This window comes from Cygnus atratus, chromosome 27 (genome assembly GCF_013377495.2).
Source record: "Cygnus atratus isolate AKBS03 ecotype Queensland, Australia chromosome 27, CAtr_DNAZoo_HiC_assembly, whole genome shotgun sequence".
NCBI lineage: Eukaryota > Metazoa > Chordata > Aves > Anseriformes > Anatidae > Cygnus > Cygnus atratus.
This window is the reverse complement of record NC_066388.1, coordinates 2,149,392-2,163,403: the sequence shown is the minus strand read 5'-3', so window position 1 is coordinate 2,163,403 and position 14,012 is coordinate 2,149,392. Positions and strand designations below refer to the sequence as shown.

Sequence of the window (14,012 nt, the reverse complement as noted above, 5' to 3'; positions counted from 1 at the left end):
GGAATCACAGGGCGTGAGGCTGGGGGGACACAGCCCTGGGGGGACACAGCCCTGGGGGACACAGCCCTGGGGGGACACAGCCCTGGGGGACACAGCCCTTGGGGGGACACAGCCCTGGGGGCTCAGCACCAGCTCGGCCAGTCCCGGAGCCGCTGGGGTGTCCTCTGGGGACATTTTTTTGCCCACGTCCTCCTGCAGGGAGGGGAGCAGCCAGCTCGTGGTCTCCTCTCCAGCAGCCCCCGTGGTGTCCTGAGGCTTTCCCGATGGCCTGGGGCAGAGCTGGGGCCCAAAATTTGGGCTTTCTGGTCACCGGTTGTCCTCGGGTCAGGGCACATCCTCGCAGCTCTGCCCATGGCAGGGCTTTCCCCGGCACCTGACTCCCCTCCCGTCTCGTTTCGCAGGCCCGCGAGGAGCTGCGGCCGGTGAAGGAGGACTTTGAGGCCAAAAACAAGCAGCTCCTGGAGGAAATGCCCAAGTTTTACAGCAGCCGCATCGATTACTTCAAGCCCAGCTTCGAGTCCCTCGTCCGGGCGCAGGTGAGATTAGCTCCAGAGGTCCCCCTGGGCCTGAATTGCCTTCGAGCAAGCCACTTTCTTGAGCTGGGCACCACCTAGGTAACACGTAGCCATCCTCTGGCTCCTATACCCAAACCCACAGCGATTTTATTACTGTGAAAGGGCAGAGGGAGCGATGCTGGGACACCGGGCAGGTCTCCAGGGGATGCTGCCCTGGCAGAAGAGCAGGTTGGCTTTCTGCTGGCACCCGTGGTGCTGTGGTGCGGGCTGCCTGCCCGACAGAAAGGACATCTGGGGGTGATTTCACCATTTCCTGCAGATCTGCCTCAAATCAGGTCCGTTCCTGGTGCCCGTGCCATGTCCTGCCCCGTGCGGAAGGCGCTCCGAGCCCTGCTTGTACGTTAACCACCGGCGTTCGGTGGCTCGTCGGCTCTGTTGTGCTTTTGCGCTCGTGGTCCTGAGCTCGGATTTTGGTGGAGATGATGAAAGGAACGCTCAGGGCTCAGCCTGAGGATTTCTGGCTGGTGGTAACCAGAGCTGGCGCCTGCTGGCAGAGACAGGGGAGGCTGCGTAATGCGTGCACGGAGGGTTTGCAGGAGGGGTGGCCTACATAAAGCCCAGCTTGCTTTCCTTCCCATCCTCAGCTCGCTCCCGTGCTTCGCTGCTGCTCCTCCTTCACCTTCTTCTCCTCTCACCCCTTCCTCGAGGCTGGGGGGGAACAGCACCGGGATCTGACCTGCATCGAGCACGGGGGAGCAGCGCTGGGCTCTCCCCTTAGCACGGAGCACGATCTTGGCCAGGCAGGCAGGATTTGGGGCTCCAACCCCTTCTCCCCCTGCTGCAGGAGCTTTGGGAAGGTCTGACTCTCGGGCACCTCGGCCACCTGCGTGTGCTGAGCACCAGGAGGCGGCGACATCCCCGCTGCTGCTGGCGGGGGCGTTCGTAAAGGAGCTGCTGCTGCAGCGACCCAGGTGCCGCGGGACGGCTGCGGGGAGGTGCGGGGAGAAGGAGCACGTGTTTGGGCTCACCTCCGGCTCGGGGGCCTCGCTGCAGAGCTGCCAGCGAGCTGCCTGCAGGCTGATTCACCTAGCAGATGGCGCCCGTTCCCCCTGCCGCCGCCTGGTTCGATGCTGGGGATGCTGTTCTAGCTGTTCCCTTAGCAATCGGGAGCGCGGGGCTCTGTGTTCCAGCCGTGGCAGCTGAAACAACCAGACTCCCTGGAGCCACGGCGAAGTTTCGCCGGCCCTTCCCCCTGCCAAGCTACGCGAACCCTCCCCGGCCGCTCGCTGTGGGTGGCTCGTTTGGCCGAGACCTTGAAACCCAAACGCCGGCTGCCCTATCTGGGCATCGGGGGAGCTGCTGGCGCTTTCCCCGGAGAGCAGCCTTGCCCCTCCGTCCTTGCCCAAAATGGCCCTGCCTCCTTTTTTCCGCCAGCTGGCTGCTGCCTCCGCTCGTCGGGAGCCCGGCGTGGATGCTGGGGTGAGCCGGAGCAGGGTGCCCCGAGCAGGGTGCCCCGAGCAGGGTGCAGGGTGCCACAGCACCCGACATGGGGGCCACTCCCCACCCTGCTGCTCCCACAAGCCTCGTTGGTGCCCCCCCCCCCCCCCCCCCCCTCAGGTTCTGCACACCCCAGGGGCTGCGCAGCGTTTCCCCTGCTGCAGATGGCTGAAAAAAAAAAAAAGGGAAAAAAAAAAAAAAGACAAAAAAAGGGAAGTGGCTTGCCCAAGGTAACTTAATGAGTCAGTGGCGAGCCAGGAATAGCACCTGGGAGCCCTGACTCCATGCAGCGGCTGCTCACCTGCAGGGGCCTGGCCAGGGGGATGGTGGCAGGGGTGCTGTGGCCCCGTCCCCATCCCTATCCCTGACCCCATCCCATCCCCATCCCGTCCCCATCCCCGTTCCCATCCCGTCCCCATCCCCGTTCCCATCCCCGTCCCCATCCCCATCCCCATCCCCATCCCCGTCCCCATCCCCGTCCCCATCCCCATCCCCATCCCCATCCCCATCCCCATCCTGTCCCCATCCCCATCCCCATCCCATCCCCATCCCATCCCCATCCCCATCCCATCCCCATCCCCGTCCCCATCCCCATCCCCGTCCCCATCCCCATCCCCATCCCCATCCCCATCCCCATCCCCATCCCTATCCCCATCCTGTCCTCATCCCTGTCCCCACCCCATCCCCATCCCTGTCCCCATCCCATCCCCATCCCCATCCCCATCCTGTCCCCATCCCCATCCCCATCCCCATCCCCATCCCTGTCCCCATCCCTTTCCCCATCCCCATCCGGGGGCCGGAGCTGCGCTGCCCGGTGCCGGCCCATTCACCCCCGCACCCCGCTTTGGGGCTGAGCTCTGCCTCCACGCCTCACTGAGCAGCTTCTCGGGGCTTTTTCGTTGCTTGGTGCAATTTCTATTTTCAGCCCCCCCCCCCCCCCCCCCACCGTATCTCTAGCAGCGATCGCTCGAGGAGCACAGCCCACGGGGGCTGCCCGGCGGGGGCACGGGCGCACGGCTCTCAAGGAACCGGGGCGTGCCGGGCTCCGTGATGCTCGGAGACCTCGTCCCCGAGGAGAAACTGCCACGTGGAGGCAGCCCCGGTGCGAAACGGCACAGTTTTCCTTTTTTTTTTTTCTGGCCCTGGAAAAAGCAGGGGGCTGAAGTTAGACGTGGTGAGCGGCGTGGTGATGGGCTGGGAACGGGGACTGGGATCAGGGACTGGGAACAGGGACTGGGAACAGGAATTAGGAACAGGGACTGGGAACAGGGACTGGGATCAGGGACTGGCATCAGGAATTAGGAACAGGGACTGGGAACAGGGACTGGCATCAGGGACTGGCATCAGGAATTAGGAACAGGGACTGGGAACAGGGACTGGCATCAGGGACTGGCATCAGGAATTAGGAACAGGGACTGGGAACAGGGACTGGCATCAGGGACTGGCATCAGGAATTAGGAACAGGGACTGGCTGCTCAGCCTCTCCCCTACAAGAAAGGGAAAAATGGCCCCGGAGCAGCGGCTGTAGGGCTTTGACCCTAAGCAGCCCCTCCGAGGCCGTCGTGCCAGGCGCTTGGGTTCCCATGGCACGGCTTGGAGCCGGGTGTGTCCTGCCGGCATGCCACGAGGGAGCAGAGGCTGTAACATCCCCCACCAAATGCTTCTGTCCACCCACGTGCCCGGGCTGAGCCGACGGAGGCAAATATTTCCCCGGCTGGGAGCTTTGAAGTGGCCCCGTGGAGATGAAAGGGGGGGGGGGGGGGGGGGGCGTTGGTGCCCCGTCGGCGGCGCGAGCTCACGAGGAACACTTCCTCCCCTCGCCGTGCTTTGTTTTCCAGCTAGAAGACGTGATACCGCTCCGGGTTCGTGGCGAAGCTGGGAATTAAACGGGGATTTCGAGCCTGGCTGTATGGCCACGGTGGGCTTGGGGCCCTGGCAGCAGCCCCAAAGCTTCGTTTCGTGCAGGACCTACAGTAACGCGCGCTGCCCCGTTGTAAATAGGATCTATAGAAAATGGGGAGAACACGGTGTCCCGAAACAGAATTAGTTCAAGACAGGTGTGCTCGGGGCCTTTGGCTCGGTCTCAAACGCGAGCCGGAGATGGGATTCGAGGGGATGTGGCCGGAGCTTAGGGCGGCCAGAGCTGGAAAAGTACTGAGCCGCTGGCAGGCAGCAGGTACAGGGCCACCAGAGGGGTGACACCGCGGTGTCCCCATCTCCTGGTGATGCTCCAAGGGCTCGTGCCCCCCCCCCCGGTGCCCCCCCAGACGGCCAGGACCCTGGTCGAGGAAGGCTTTGGTGGCTTTTCAGCGTAGCCCACAAAGGAGGGCTCCTGGGCAGGGCGGCCGCGTCCTCGCAAGCCCCCGTCCCTCCCCGAGCCAGCCCGGCCGGGAATTCCTCGCCCTCGCCTCCGAGCTGCCGCTTGGCTCTGAGTTTTCACCCCGATTTCATCGGGGGGGCGGGGGGAATAATGTGTCTGTGGGAGCGCCGCGATCAGGTGCAGGAGGCGGCGAGCCGTGCAGCCACCCCACAAATTCCTACTGGGGAGGCTCTGGGGTCCTACTGGGAGAGGCATTTCCCCGAGGCGACCCGGAGAAACGGCGCCTCCTGCAAGAAGAGCCTCGGTTTGGGGGGGGGGAAAAGAGCACCCAAAATATTTGCCCTGACTCGGAGGGCACTTGGAGGGCACCGAGCTTTATTCGGCCCCGTGGCATCGTGCGCGGTGCCCCCAGGTGGGTGCCACGGAGATGCGGGGTGCCCTGGGGGTTTTGGGGGCGCGGGGTTGGGGGGGGGGGGGTGTGGGGGGGGCACGGGGGGAGCGGGGCTGTGCCGGGAGCGCTGCAGCCCCTCGCTGGCAGCCGTGCCACCGCCGCGGGCTGCGTTAGTCACTGTGGAAATGAGCCCTGCTGCTGAATCACCACCCCGGCCCCGCAGCAGCCCCCGCCGCACCCCACCAGCAGTGGAGCCAGGGGAAAGGAGTGGGGGGGGGGGGGGGGGGGTGGAATCGAGCAACAAAAGGGGTCCGGGCCCCCCCCAGCAGCTGCCCTGGTCCTGCCCAAAATCAGCATCGCTTGGAGCGAGAGATGGGGAGATGGTCTCCATGGAGACCGCGGGTACCCGCACCGGCACCGCGCCGGGTGCCCCCGCCGCCAGCCTCGCCTGTGCCCCTCTGCAAAATGGGGCCAGGAGCAGCGGGACCGCCCCCAGAAACACCCCCCCCCCCCCCCCCCCCGCCTTGGGGTGGGGATTTGGGAACGGCACGGGGTGGGGGGGGGGGGCTTGTTACGGCTCCAGCCTTGTGCTTGGGGGAATGGGGCTGGGGGTGCACGGCGTGGATCGGGCTGCATTTCCCCGGGGGGGGGGGGCTGCATTTCCCCGGGGGCGAGCGGGGGCGATGCGTGGCACAACCCCAAGCCCAAACCCCAATTCTCCCCCCCCCCCCCCCCCCCCCCCCAGGCAGCCGAGCACCTCCTCTTCCTCCCCCAGGGCCCAACTCTGGCTCCCTCCCTGCCACCCAAGCCCGGTGCCATCTGCCTGCACCGACCCGCTGGCTGCGGGAAGCGCTGCTCGGTGCCGGAGTTAATTGGCGGAGCTAATTAGCACGTTATTAAGACCCCCCCCCGCCCCCCCCCACAGCCTCTTGCGGGGTATCAGATGCCCACAGTCCCCCTGCATGCGTTGCAGGGACCTGTCGGCCGTGCCCAGCTCCGGTGCCACCAGCTCCAGTGCCACCAGTGCCAGGGCAGGGACATCCCAGCTGGGCGCGAGCAGCGAAGGGCAGCGCGTTATTAAAAGGCGGTGAGCTGTAATAATCCAAGGGGGTGGCATCGCCGCAGGGGGGGGGCAGCTATTTTGGAACCAGAAACACAAAACCGACGGGCGCTCTCGGGCAGCGCTGCACCCCTCGGGAGCCTGGCGGGGTAAGGGGGGGGGGGACCCCCAGCTCTGCTCACTTGCCCCCCCCCCCCTTTTCCTCCCCCAGGTCGTCTACTACACGGAGATGCACAAGATCTTCGGGGACCTGACGGCGCAGATCGACCAGCCCGGCCTGAGCGACGAGCAGCGGGAGCGGGAGAACGAAGCCAAGCTGAGCGAGCTGCGGGCGCTGTCCATCGTGGCCGACGACTGAGGGCTGGGGAGGGCGGGGGGGGGGGGGGGGGCACCGGTAACGAGGCTGGGGATGGAGCCCCCCCAGCTCCTGAGCCCCCTCCCTGCCTTCTCCGGGGACGCGCAGATGGATGGTGCAGGGTTTAAAGCTCTGGCTGTGCCATCTTCCGCCCCAGCAGCTCTGCCCTCCTGCCACGGGGCCTGCTGGGGCGGGGGGGGGCGCACAGAGCAGGGCCCTCCCCACCTGCTGCTGTGAGGCTGCAGGATGGGCAGCCACGGGCATCCCCGTCCTGTTTCTGCCCTCCTGACTTGTGGGAGCCTGGCTTCTCATTAAATAGGTGGTTGTGGGGCAGCTCAGCCGAGAAGAGGAGCGGGCTGCGCCCTCCTGCCCTGACCCAGCGCCGGTGCGGAGCTCCCTGCTGGCTCCCCGTGCCAGGCTCCGGCCCAGGCTCCTTGCCTGTAGGGTGTTCTTTTGGTGCCTTAGAAGGAGCCCGGTACCCTCAGGGGGAGGGCAGAAGCATTCAGATTCCCACGGGATGCGGTTTTTTGGGAGCTGGTCATTCGAGGACTGCGCGCCCTGCCCGGAGGGTGAGGGGTTCCTTGCTGGATGCGACCCGTTCCCAGCAGGAACGGTGCAAAGTGCCTCGGGGGAGCCCTCACCCGATCAAACACTGTTAAGGGGAAGAGATTATGAACGGGACAGATTAAATCCAAGAGCTGAAAGTCACCGTGCTGGGGCTGCTGGTTTCCGTGGGGCCACCCCTGCAGCTGGAGGATCGCTCGCCCCGGCGCCGGGTGGCCCCGCGCCAGGCTGGGAGAGCAAAGCCATGGGGCTGAAAACGTGAAAAAATGAAATGATGGCGAAAAACAGCAAATCCAGGGAAGAGGGGGCAGGGAGCAGAGAGGTTCCCGGAGCAGCAGCAGAGGGATGGTTTGCAGCAGAGGGATGCTTCCCAAAAGTTTTTTCCCCAAAAGCAGCCCCTGGTGCCGCTGCGCCGGGCTGCTGCCGCCCTCTGCTGCCACCAGGCAGCACTGCTGGGGACAGGAGGGGGACACCGAGCTGTCGACAATATTTATTGAGGGTTTGGGTTGTAAAAGAGGTATAGAGGGCCCGCAGAGAGCCGGAGAGGGTGGGAAAGAGAAAAGGGGATGGAATGGCCACGGCCTGCTACCCAAAGGGACTCTGAGAAGAAAGATCTCCAGTTAAACACAAGGTGCTGCCGCTTTTTACAGTCTGAATTAAATCCTGAGTTGGGGGCTTTCTCTTTGCCCTACTACCCGTCTTCAAGCTCAAGGACAGGGAGGAGAGGCGGCATGACCCCTGGCAGCTGCCCCCTGCATCCCTCTGGACACAGCTCCTGGGGCACAGCTCCGGGACAAGCCAGGGCTGCAGAGCTCCAGCCCTAAATCCTACAGGGATGGGAGCTTCCCCAGGGGCTGCCAGGTTTGGGAGAGCTGTTAGAGGGCTTGCACGAAGCGCCAAGCTGACCCCTAAGGCTGGGGGCTGCCACACAGCGAGGGGGGGCCCCCGGTGGGCCTGGTTGGGGGCCCTCTGTCCTATTAAAAACAAAACTCTCTCTGTCCCTACTCACGAGGTCAGCTATGGAGCACGGAGCTGTCCTGCCTCCCCTGCGCCCACGCTGGGCTGCAAGATTTCCTGCGGCCGAGGTTTCCCTTACACGAGGACGATTTCTCAGCACAAACCCTGCCCCTTCCTAGGGCTGCCCAGGCTCCAGGTGCCCGGGGCACCACCAGCCCCGACCTCTCGAGGAAAGGCTCAGGGGGAGCTCACGGGGACCCTGCCCACGGCCACGGGGGCACAGCCTTCGCCCGCGGGGGGACACATTTTGGCAGCGAGGTCAGCTGGAGGAGGCCGGTTCCTCTTCTAAGCAGGAGCTGGTCTGCAAGAGAAGAGCGATGAGCACGATCTGAGGATGCTGCTGCCCGGGGATGAGGGGTGAAGCATTCAGCACCTTCTCGATGATGGCCTGGAGCTCCAGCTGCAGGGGGGCCAGGCGCTTTCTGCTCTCCTGCAGCAGCCTCCCCAGGCGCAGTTTCTGCCTCCCGGCCTCCCTCGCCCTCTCCTCTGCCTCATCCAGGCGCCGCTGGAGGTCCTGCAGCTTCGTCACCAGCGCCCGGTTGCTGGCCTCGGTGGCTGCCACCCGCAGCTGGCTCTCCTCTAGGGACACACAGCACCCGTCAGCACCGGGCAGGATGAGGCACGGGGAGCTGGGTCCCCCAGGCAAAGCGGCTCTCACCCAGCTTGGCCTCCAGCGCCTGGATTTTGCCTTCCAGGTAGAGGCGGCTGCTCTCCGCCTGCTCCGCCTTCTCCAGCAGCTTCCCCACGTTGAGCACCGTGCCCCCCCGGGACACCAGGCCCACGTTGGGGCACGGGGGCACCTCCGGCGGGGCAGGAGGCAGCAGAGGAAGGTTCCCTGGAAGAAGGACAACACAAGGCAGGCTCCCCGCGGGGATCGCTGCGCCTCAAGGGGATCCCTCCCTGCTCCATCTGTCCCAGCACCTACCTGGGGGCTCCTCCTCGGTTAGGGGGTCAGTGCCGGGCGGCTCCGGGTCCTCATGGCGGCTGTAGCGAAGGTTTCGGTAGTGGCACAGGGACTGGGTCACCACCCGGTTCACCAGGCGCTTCGCCTGCCGCCGCAACACAGCGCACCCAGGTCAGGACCCAGGAAAAAAAACCCCGAGCTGGAGCCGGGTCCGAGCCCCCGGCGCTCACCTGCTCCTTGCAGAGGCGCAGCCCCAGCGTCAGGAGCATCCTCTCCAGGTCCCTGCGGTGGAGGTAGCCGCAGAAATTCAAGTCAAAGTAGACGAAGGCCAGGAGGGCGTCCAGGGGCAGGGCAGCGCTCGGGTGCAGCTCCTTGGGCTGCCGAAATCGCAGAGAGGGATGAAAGAGGCTGAGCTCGCCGTGCCGCCGCGGCGCAGAGGGAGCGCAGGGCGAGTGGGACGGAGGCAGTGACTCACGCTCCTCCCCGGCTCCCCCCCGCACGCACGGAGCCTCCCCTCCGTGCTCCGAGCCCTCGGTGGGGCTGGAGGGGGCCGGGGGGGTGCTCACCACGTCCTGGAGCGAGGAGAGCTCCAGCTCCGAGTGGTTGGAGGCGTCGGAGCGCACCTCGGCCTCTTCCAGCTTGGCGCCTGGGGAAGGGCAGGAGGGAGCACCCCCGGACCTGCAGCCCCCCGGGGAAGTGCTGAGCCCCTGCTCCGTGCCAGCTACGTACCCAACTCCTCCTCTTCCTCCTCCCGGAGCAGCAGCAGGCTGCCTTCCAGGCTCAGCACGCACAGCTCATCCGGAGAGTCCTTGGGCTCTGCTCTGCCCTCGCTTTTAGACCTCTCCTGCTCCTCGCCTGCCGTGGCCACCTCGTTGCCCACGGGCTCCTCAGCTTCCTCTTTTGGAGGGTGCTGAGCAGGGGCAGGAGATGGGGAGATGGGACAAGAGATGGTGAGACGGGGGCAGGAGATGGGGACAAGGCTCGGTGCTCTGAGGGGTCAGCGGGATCCCACCTGCTCAGCCTCCTCCTCAGCCCTGGCAGCCCCCGGAGCCACCTCCCTCGCCGCCTTGGGCACCCTTTCTGCCTCCGGGTTCTTGTTCTCCAGCAGCTCGTCCTTCTCGGGCAGGGCCAGCAGCGCCTTGTAGAGCTTGTAGCCGAAATCCCGCTGCAGCATCTCCTGGAAGAGCTCGGCCACCACGGCCACCTCGGGAAGGGACAGAGGCACAGGGGGGGACCTGCGTGCGCAGCCCCCCATGCACCCACGCCACGCGGAGCCTACCTCGAAGGAGAGCTTCTCCCGCCGCCTCCTGTACTCCAGCAGGGTGTAGAGGGAGATGTTGGAGCAGGCGGCCTGCCCGTGCTGCCCAGCGGAGGGGGGACGGGCGATGAGGGCCAGGTCCCTGGGGGCAGAGGGGGCTTCGGGCTCGGCTGCTTCAGGCTCCAGCGAGGGGTCGGTGGGGTCCGTGTGCTGCTCGGGGGCCTCCGTCTGCTAAAAAAGGCCCTGTTTAGGTGGAAGTGAAGAGGCTGCCAGCTGGGCAGGCCTCTTGCCTTCTCCAAAATGTGGCCGTCCGCAGAAAAAAGCCACCTTTTGGGACATCTGAACCGAGCCTCAGCCCTGGCAGCCCGACCCATGGCACAGCCTCACCATCGCGGTGTCCTCTGGCGATGGAGGCAGCGAGGTCCCCTTCTCCTCCCTGAGCTGGCCGGAGGTTTCCCACTCCTCCAGGGACGGCATGCAGCCCCAGACGTCCGGCAGGAAGACCACCACCACCTCCCGGCGGGACGCATCGCCCTCCCGCAGGTACCTGAACTCGGCAAAGCGCACCCTGCGGCACGGCGCGGCACCGTCAGGGCCAGCGCGGGCTGCCCGACAAAACCTTCCCCTCTACTGGCAGCGACGGGCCTCGAGAGGTCATGCAGACCCTGACTGGTCACACGAAGGCCACCCACTGTCCCCATTTGGGGGGGACACAGAGCGAGGCCAAACCTTGTGGCGCTCGTGGCCCAGCCCGCGCCACGGCTCGAAGCCAGAGCGCTTACGAGCGTGGCTGGGACCTTGCCAAGCCTCCCCCCGGCACCGAGCTCTCCATCTCCCCTCAGCTGTTCCTTCCCCACCACGTCACATGCCGGGCCAGGTTTAAGCAAAATAAAATCAGTTGCCACGGTTACCCGGAGCAGGAATGCTATATATTTATATATATACACACACACACACATAAAAAAAAATATAGAAAATATATCTGCAGTGCAGCGACACAGCCGGGCAAGGGCCACGCTTTTTTGCACGGGCACTGGGACAGCCCAGGAGAAAGCCACGTGCTGCCCCTCGCCCTCCATACAGCACTGGGTGCCCTGGGGTCCCAGGAGGGGGACAGGAGGCAGCGTAAGCCCCCTGCTCCTGGGGATGCTCCCCAAAAAACCATCAAAGCTGCCAGCAGCCACTCGCCGCACGGTGTTTGCGCACCTGCGGGGATGCGCCCGGTGCGCTCCCGGCAGGGGGCTGGGCAGGAGGGCCCCGTTTCCCACCGTACCAGCGGGTAAGTGCGTTTCTTGCACCACCCACCGGATCCCAGAGCTAGGAGAGCTCCCAGGAGGGGAAGATTTAACCCCACGCCGCGCTCCCCACCGCCACTCACCACTTGGTGCAGCCGCTCAGGTCCAGCCCCGCCTGCGCCCTGGCGCAGCGCACGGCCGTGCGGACCAGCACCACGGGGTCGGCCTCGGGGTCGGGGCCGTCCAGCGACGGGGACCATTCCCCCCCGATGAGCACGGCTTCGTCTTCCTTCCTCCCCAGCAGGAACTAGGGAGAGGCAGGCGCTGAGCACGGGCTGCGCTGTGACTGCCCCCCTTCCTCCCCAAAGCCTCCGTCCCCAGGATTTTGCAGAGCCCCCAGATTTTTTTGCAGATGCCACCGCAGCAGAAATAATTTTAGAGGACAACGCGCCACCAAACCTCCTCTCCCGAGGGCTTTCCCCAAAAGCAGGGGGAATTCAGCCCAGCCCAGCCCACACCGCACCGCGTGCTCTCTGGGCGCACACCTTGATCTGCTTTGTCGGGTGCTCGGGAGCCTCCCTTTGCTCACCGGCCTCGTCGACGCACAGCAGACAGGTACGGTAAAACTCCTCCAGGCCCGGGGAGGACAGCAGCAGCACCTGCGGGCACAGCGGACACCCCGGGGACATCGGGGCCGTCACCACCTCGAGTGCTGAGCTGCGCACCGAGACCCGCAGCACCTCTGGTCTTTTGGGTACCGTCACCTCACCTTGGCGCTGAAGGCAGAATCGGCGTCGTGGGGAGCGGGGTCCTGCTCAGCACCCCCCTGGGGCTCCGGCACCTCATCGGGGTCAGCCACCAGGATGCGGCTGCGGTGCCGGAGGCTCAGGGGCTGCTCGAGAGGAAAGGCGTCCAGCCAGCGCAGGCGGATGTCGTAGAAGCCTCCGGGCAGCGGGATGCTGCAGTAGCGCCGCAGGACCTCCATGGCATCGCAGGAGGGGCTGGGGGCAGAGGTCAGTGGTGCTGTGGGGCGTGGGAAGGGTCCTGAGCGCCTGCACTCACCTGTCCGGGGCGTAGGGCGCCAGGTGGACGCGGTACTGCGGCACGTCGTGGCGCGGCTTCTTCGCTGCCCAGGGCTCGGCGCCTTTCTGCTTCCTCTTCTTGGAGTCCGAGTCGTCCCTGAGGCCGTAGGAGTAGGAAGGGGGGAAAAAACCCACCAGGAGCAGCACGGAGCTGTGATGGGTTTTATGGGAACCAAACCCACAGATTTCCCCCCCCAGGACAGCGCTGCGCCCTTACCGTCTGCCCGCGTCGCTCCTGCCCTTCGCTCCTCGCCCCGGCTGCCTCCCCAGGTGGCTCAGGGGAATGGACGGGGGCAACGGGAAGAAGTTCACTGCTGGGGGGAAAAACAGGAATAAATAAGAGGTGGCGGAGAGGTTCTGCCCCCGGAAAACCCAAAGGTCTGCAGCATCCCCTTGTTGGGCAACCCAGGTGGGGCTTCGAGGGGAGGCAGGAGGCACCGGGGCAACCCATGATGCTCGGGGACATCCGTGACACCTGGAGCATCACCAGGACAATCCCCAATGCCTGGGGCACCCGTGACACCCAGGGCATCACCAGGGCAACCTGTGATGCCCAGGACACCCGTGACACATGGAGCATCACCAGGACGATCCACGATGCTCGGGGCATCCGTGACACCCGAGACAGCACCAGGACAATTTGAGATGCCCGGGGCATCACCAGGACGATTCGTGATGCCCCTGACACCCGTTGACACCTGGAGCATCACCGGGACAACCCGGGGGCACCCGGGGAGCACTCACGTTTCTGCGGGCAGAGCGGCGGGGCGCGGTGAGGCTGGAAGAGCAGCTGCGGCTGGGCGCCGAGGATGCCCTGCTTCTGCCCCAGGGACGCCGCGTGCAGGAGCGGGGCCGGGGCTTTCAGCAGAGGCTGGGGGATGGAGCAACGAAACGGGAGGGTGGGGGGGCGAGGTGGGACACGGGGTCGGGGGCGAGCAGGGAGGGGGGCGGAGCAGCCCCCCGGGGGGTGGTGGGGGGGGGGGGGCGGGGGGGTCTCACCGCGGGTACCTGGTTGGAGAGCGTCTGCACCTTGAGCGCGTTCCATGGCACCGCCTGCCCGGGGCTGTAGGCGGCTTTCACCAGCACCTTCTCCCCGATCTGTGGCACCCGGCCCTTCACCACGCTGACCGGGAACAAGGCGGGGGGGGGGGGTCCCCATCAGCGGATTGGGGAGCTGCCCCTTGTGCCCCCCACACCCCCACACCCCGTGCACGCCCCCCCCCACCCCCCCAGCCTGTACCTGAGCTGGAAGAAGACCTCCTCGTCCACCACCCCGAAGTAGTCGTGCAGGCTGCTGACGACCCCGATGAAGACGCGCTGCTTCTCGCCCACCTGAGGGGACCCTCGTGCTGCGGGGGGGGGGCTCATTTTGGGGGGTCCCCCCCCCCCACCTCCCCAAAAAAACATGCACCCACCTGCAGGTGCCGCGCGCCCTGCAGCAGCCCGGCGGGCACCGGGGGGGTCAGCAGGCCCGGAGGTGGCCCCAGCAAGGAGGACGAGTGGGGGGGCCCTATAGGAGGGGGGGGGTCAGCCAAAATTTTGGGGGGGGGGGGGGGGGGGGGGGGGTCCCCAGAACCTCCCCAAAATCACCGCTGCGCACCTGGGAAGGGGCCTCCTGGGGGGCGGGGGGGAGGCGGCTGCCGCTTGAATTGGGCCATTTTTGGGGTGGGGGGAGGTAAAGGGGGGGGGTTGGGGATGGGGGGGGGGTGAGGGGATTTTGGGGCGGGGGGGCGCAGACAAAGGGGGCGGAAGCGGCGCAGCCCGAGCCGCCCGTCGGAGCGCACCGCCGGACGTGACGCCAGGGGGCGAGAGCT

The 14,012-nt window shown here is 66.1% G+C and overlaps 2 protein-coding genes across 5 annotated transcripts in view; one reads left to right on the top strand and one right to left on the bottom strand.

The window, feature by feature from the left end:
* BIN3 (bridging integrator 3) overlaps window positions 1-6,840 on the top strand; it is a 40,198-nt gene extending 33,358 nt beyond the window's left edge. For 3 of the 4 annotated variants that reach the window (XM_035562832.2, XM_035562831.2, XM_050715794.1), the window contains 2 exons: window positions 402-536; window positions 5,995-6,141. In XM_035562832.2, coding sequence (XP_035418725.1) covers window positions 402-536; window positions 5,995-6,141 — 282 coding nt within the window. Of the gene's footprint in view, window positions 1-401; window positions 537-5,994 lie in introns of all 4 variants that reach the window. The other variant, XM_035562830.2, reaches the window with a different exon arrangement.
* Window positions 6,841-7,283: 443 nt separating this feature from the next.
* CCAR2 (cell cycle and apoptosis regulator 2) lies at window positions 7,284-13,856 on the bottom strand. The gene is made up of 20 exons (XM_050715717.1): window positions 13,799-13,856; window positions 13,614-13,708; window positions 13,439-13,530; window positions 13,207-13,321; window positions 12,943-13,069; window positions 12,416-12,512; window positions 12,179-12,295; window positions 11,886-12,117; window positions 11,662-11,775; window positions 11,260-11,423; window positions 10,251-10,449; window positions 9,903-10,109; window positions 9,636-9,827; window positions 9,353-9,533; window positions 9,190-9,269; window positions 8,854-9,000; window positions 8,686-8,768; window positions 8,378-8,580; window positions 8,093-8,298; window positions 7,284-8,020 (listed from the first exon to the last, which is right to left on the bottom strand). Exons 1-20 carry the CDS (start codon window positions 13,854-13,856, stop codon window positions 7,979-7,981), a joined length of 2,751 nt encoding a protein of 916 aa, XP_050571674.1. The 3' UTR covers window positions 7,284-7,978.
* Between the last annotated feature and the right edge of the window lie 156 nt (window positions 13,857-14,012).

Bases quoted from the DNA above. Each gene is read 5' to 3' on its own strand.
- CCAR2 (XM_050715717.1), bottom strand. From the start codon at position 13,856: ATGGCCCAATTCAAGCGGCAGCCGCCTCCCCCCCGCCCCCCAGGAGGC. The intron at 13,531-13,613 runs GTGGGTGCATGT...GGGTCCCCTCAG, and splicing joins AGGGCGCGCGGCACCTGCAG to GTGGGCGAGAAGCAGCGCGT. The intron at 11,424-11,661 runs GTGTGCGCCCAG...GCCTCTCCCTAG, and splicing joins ACCCGACAAAGCAGATCAAG to TTCCTGCTGGGGAGGAAGGA.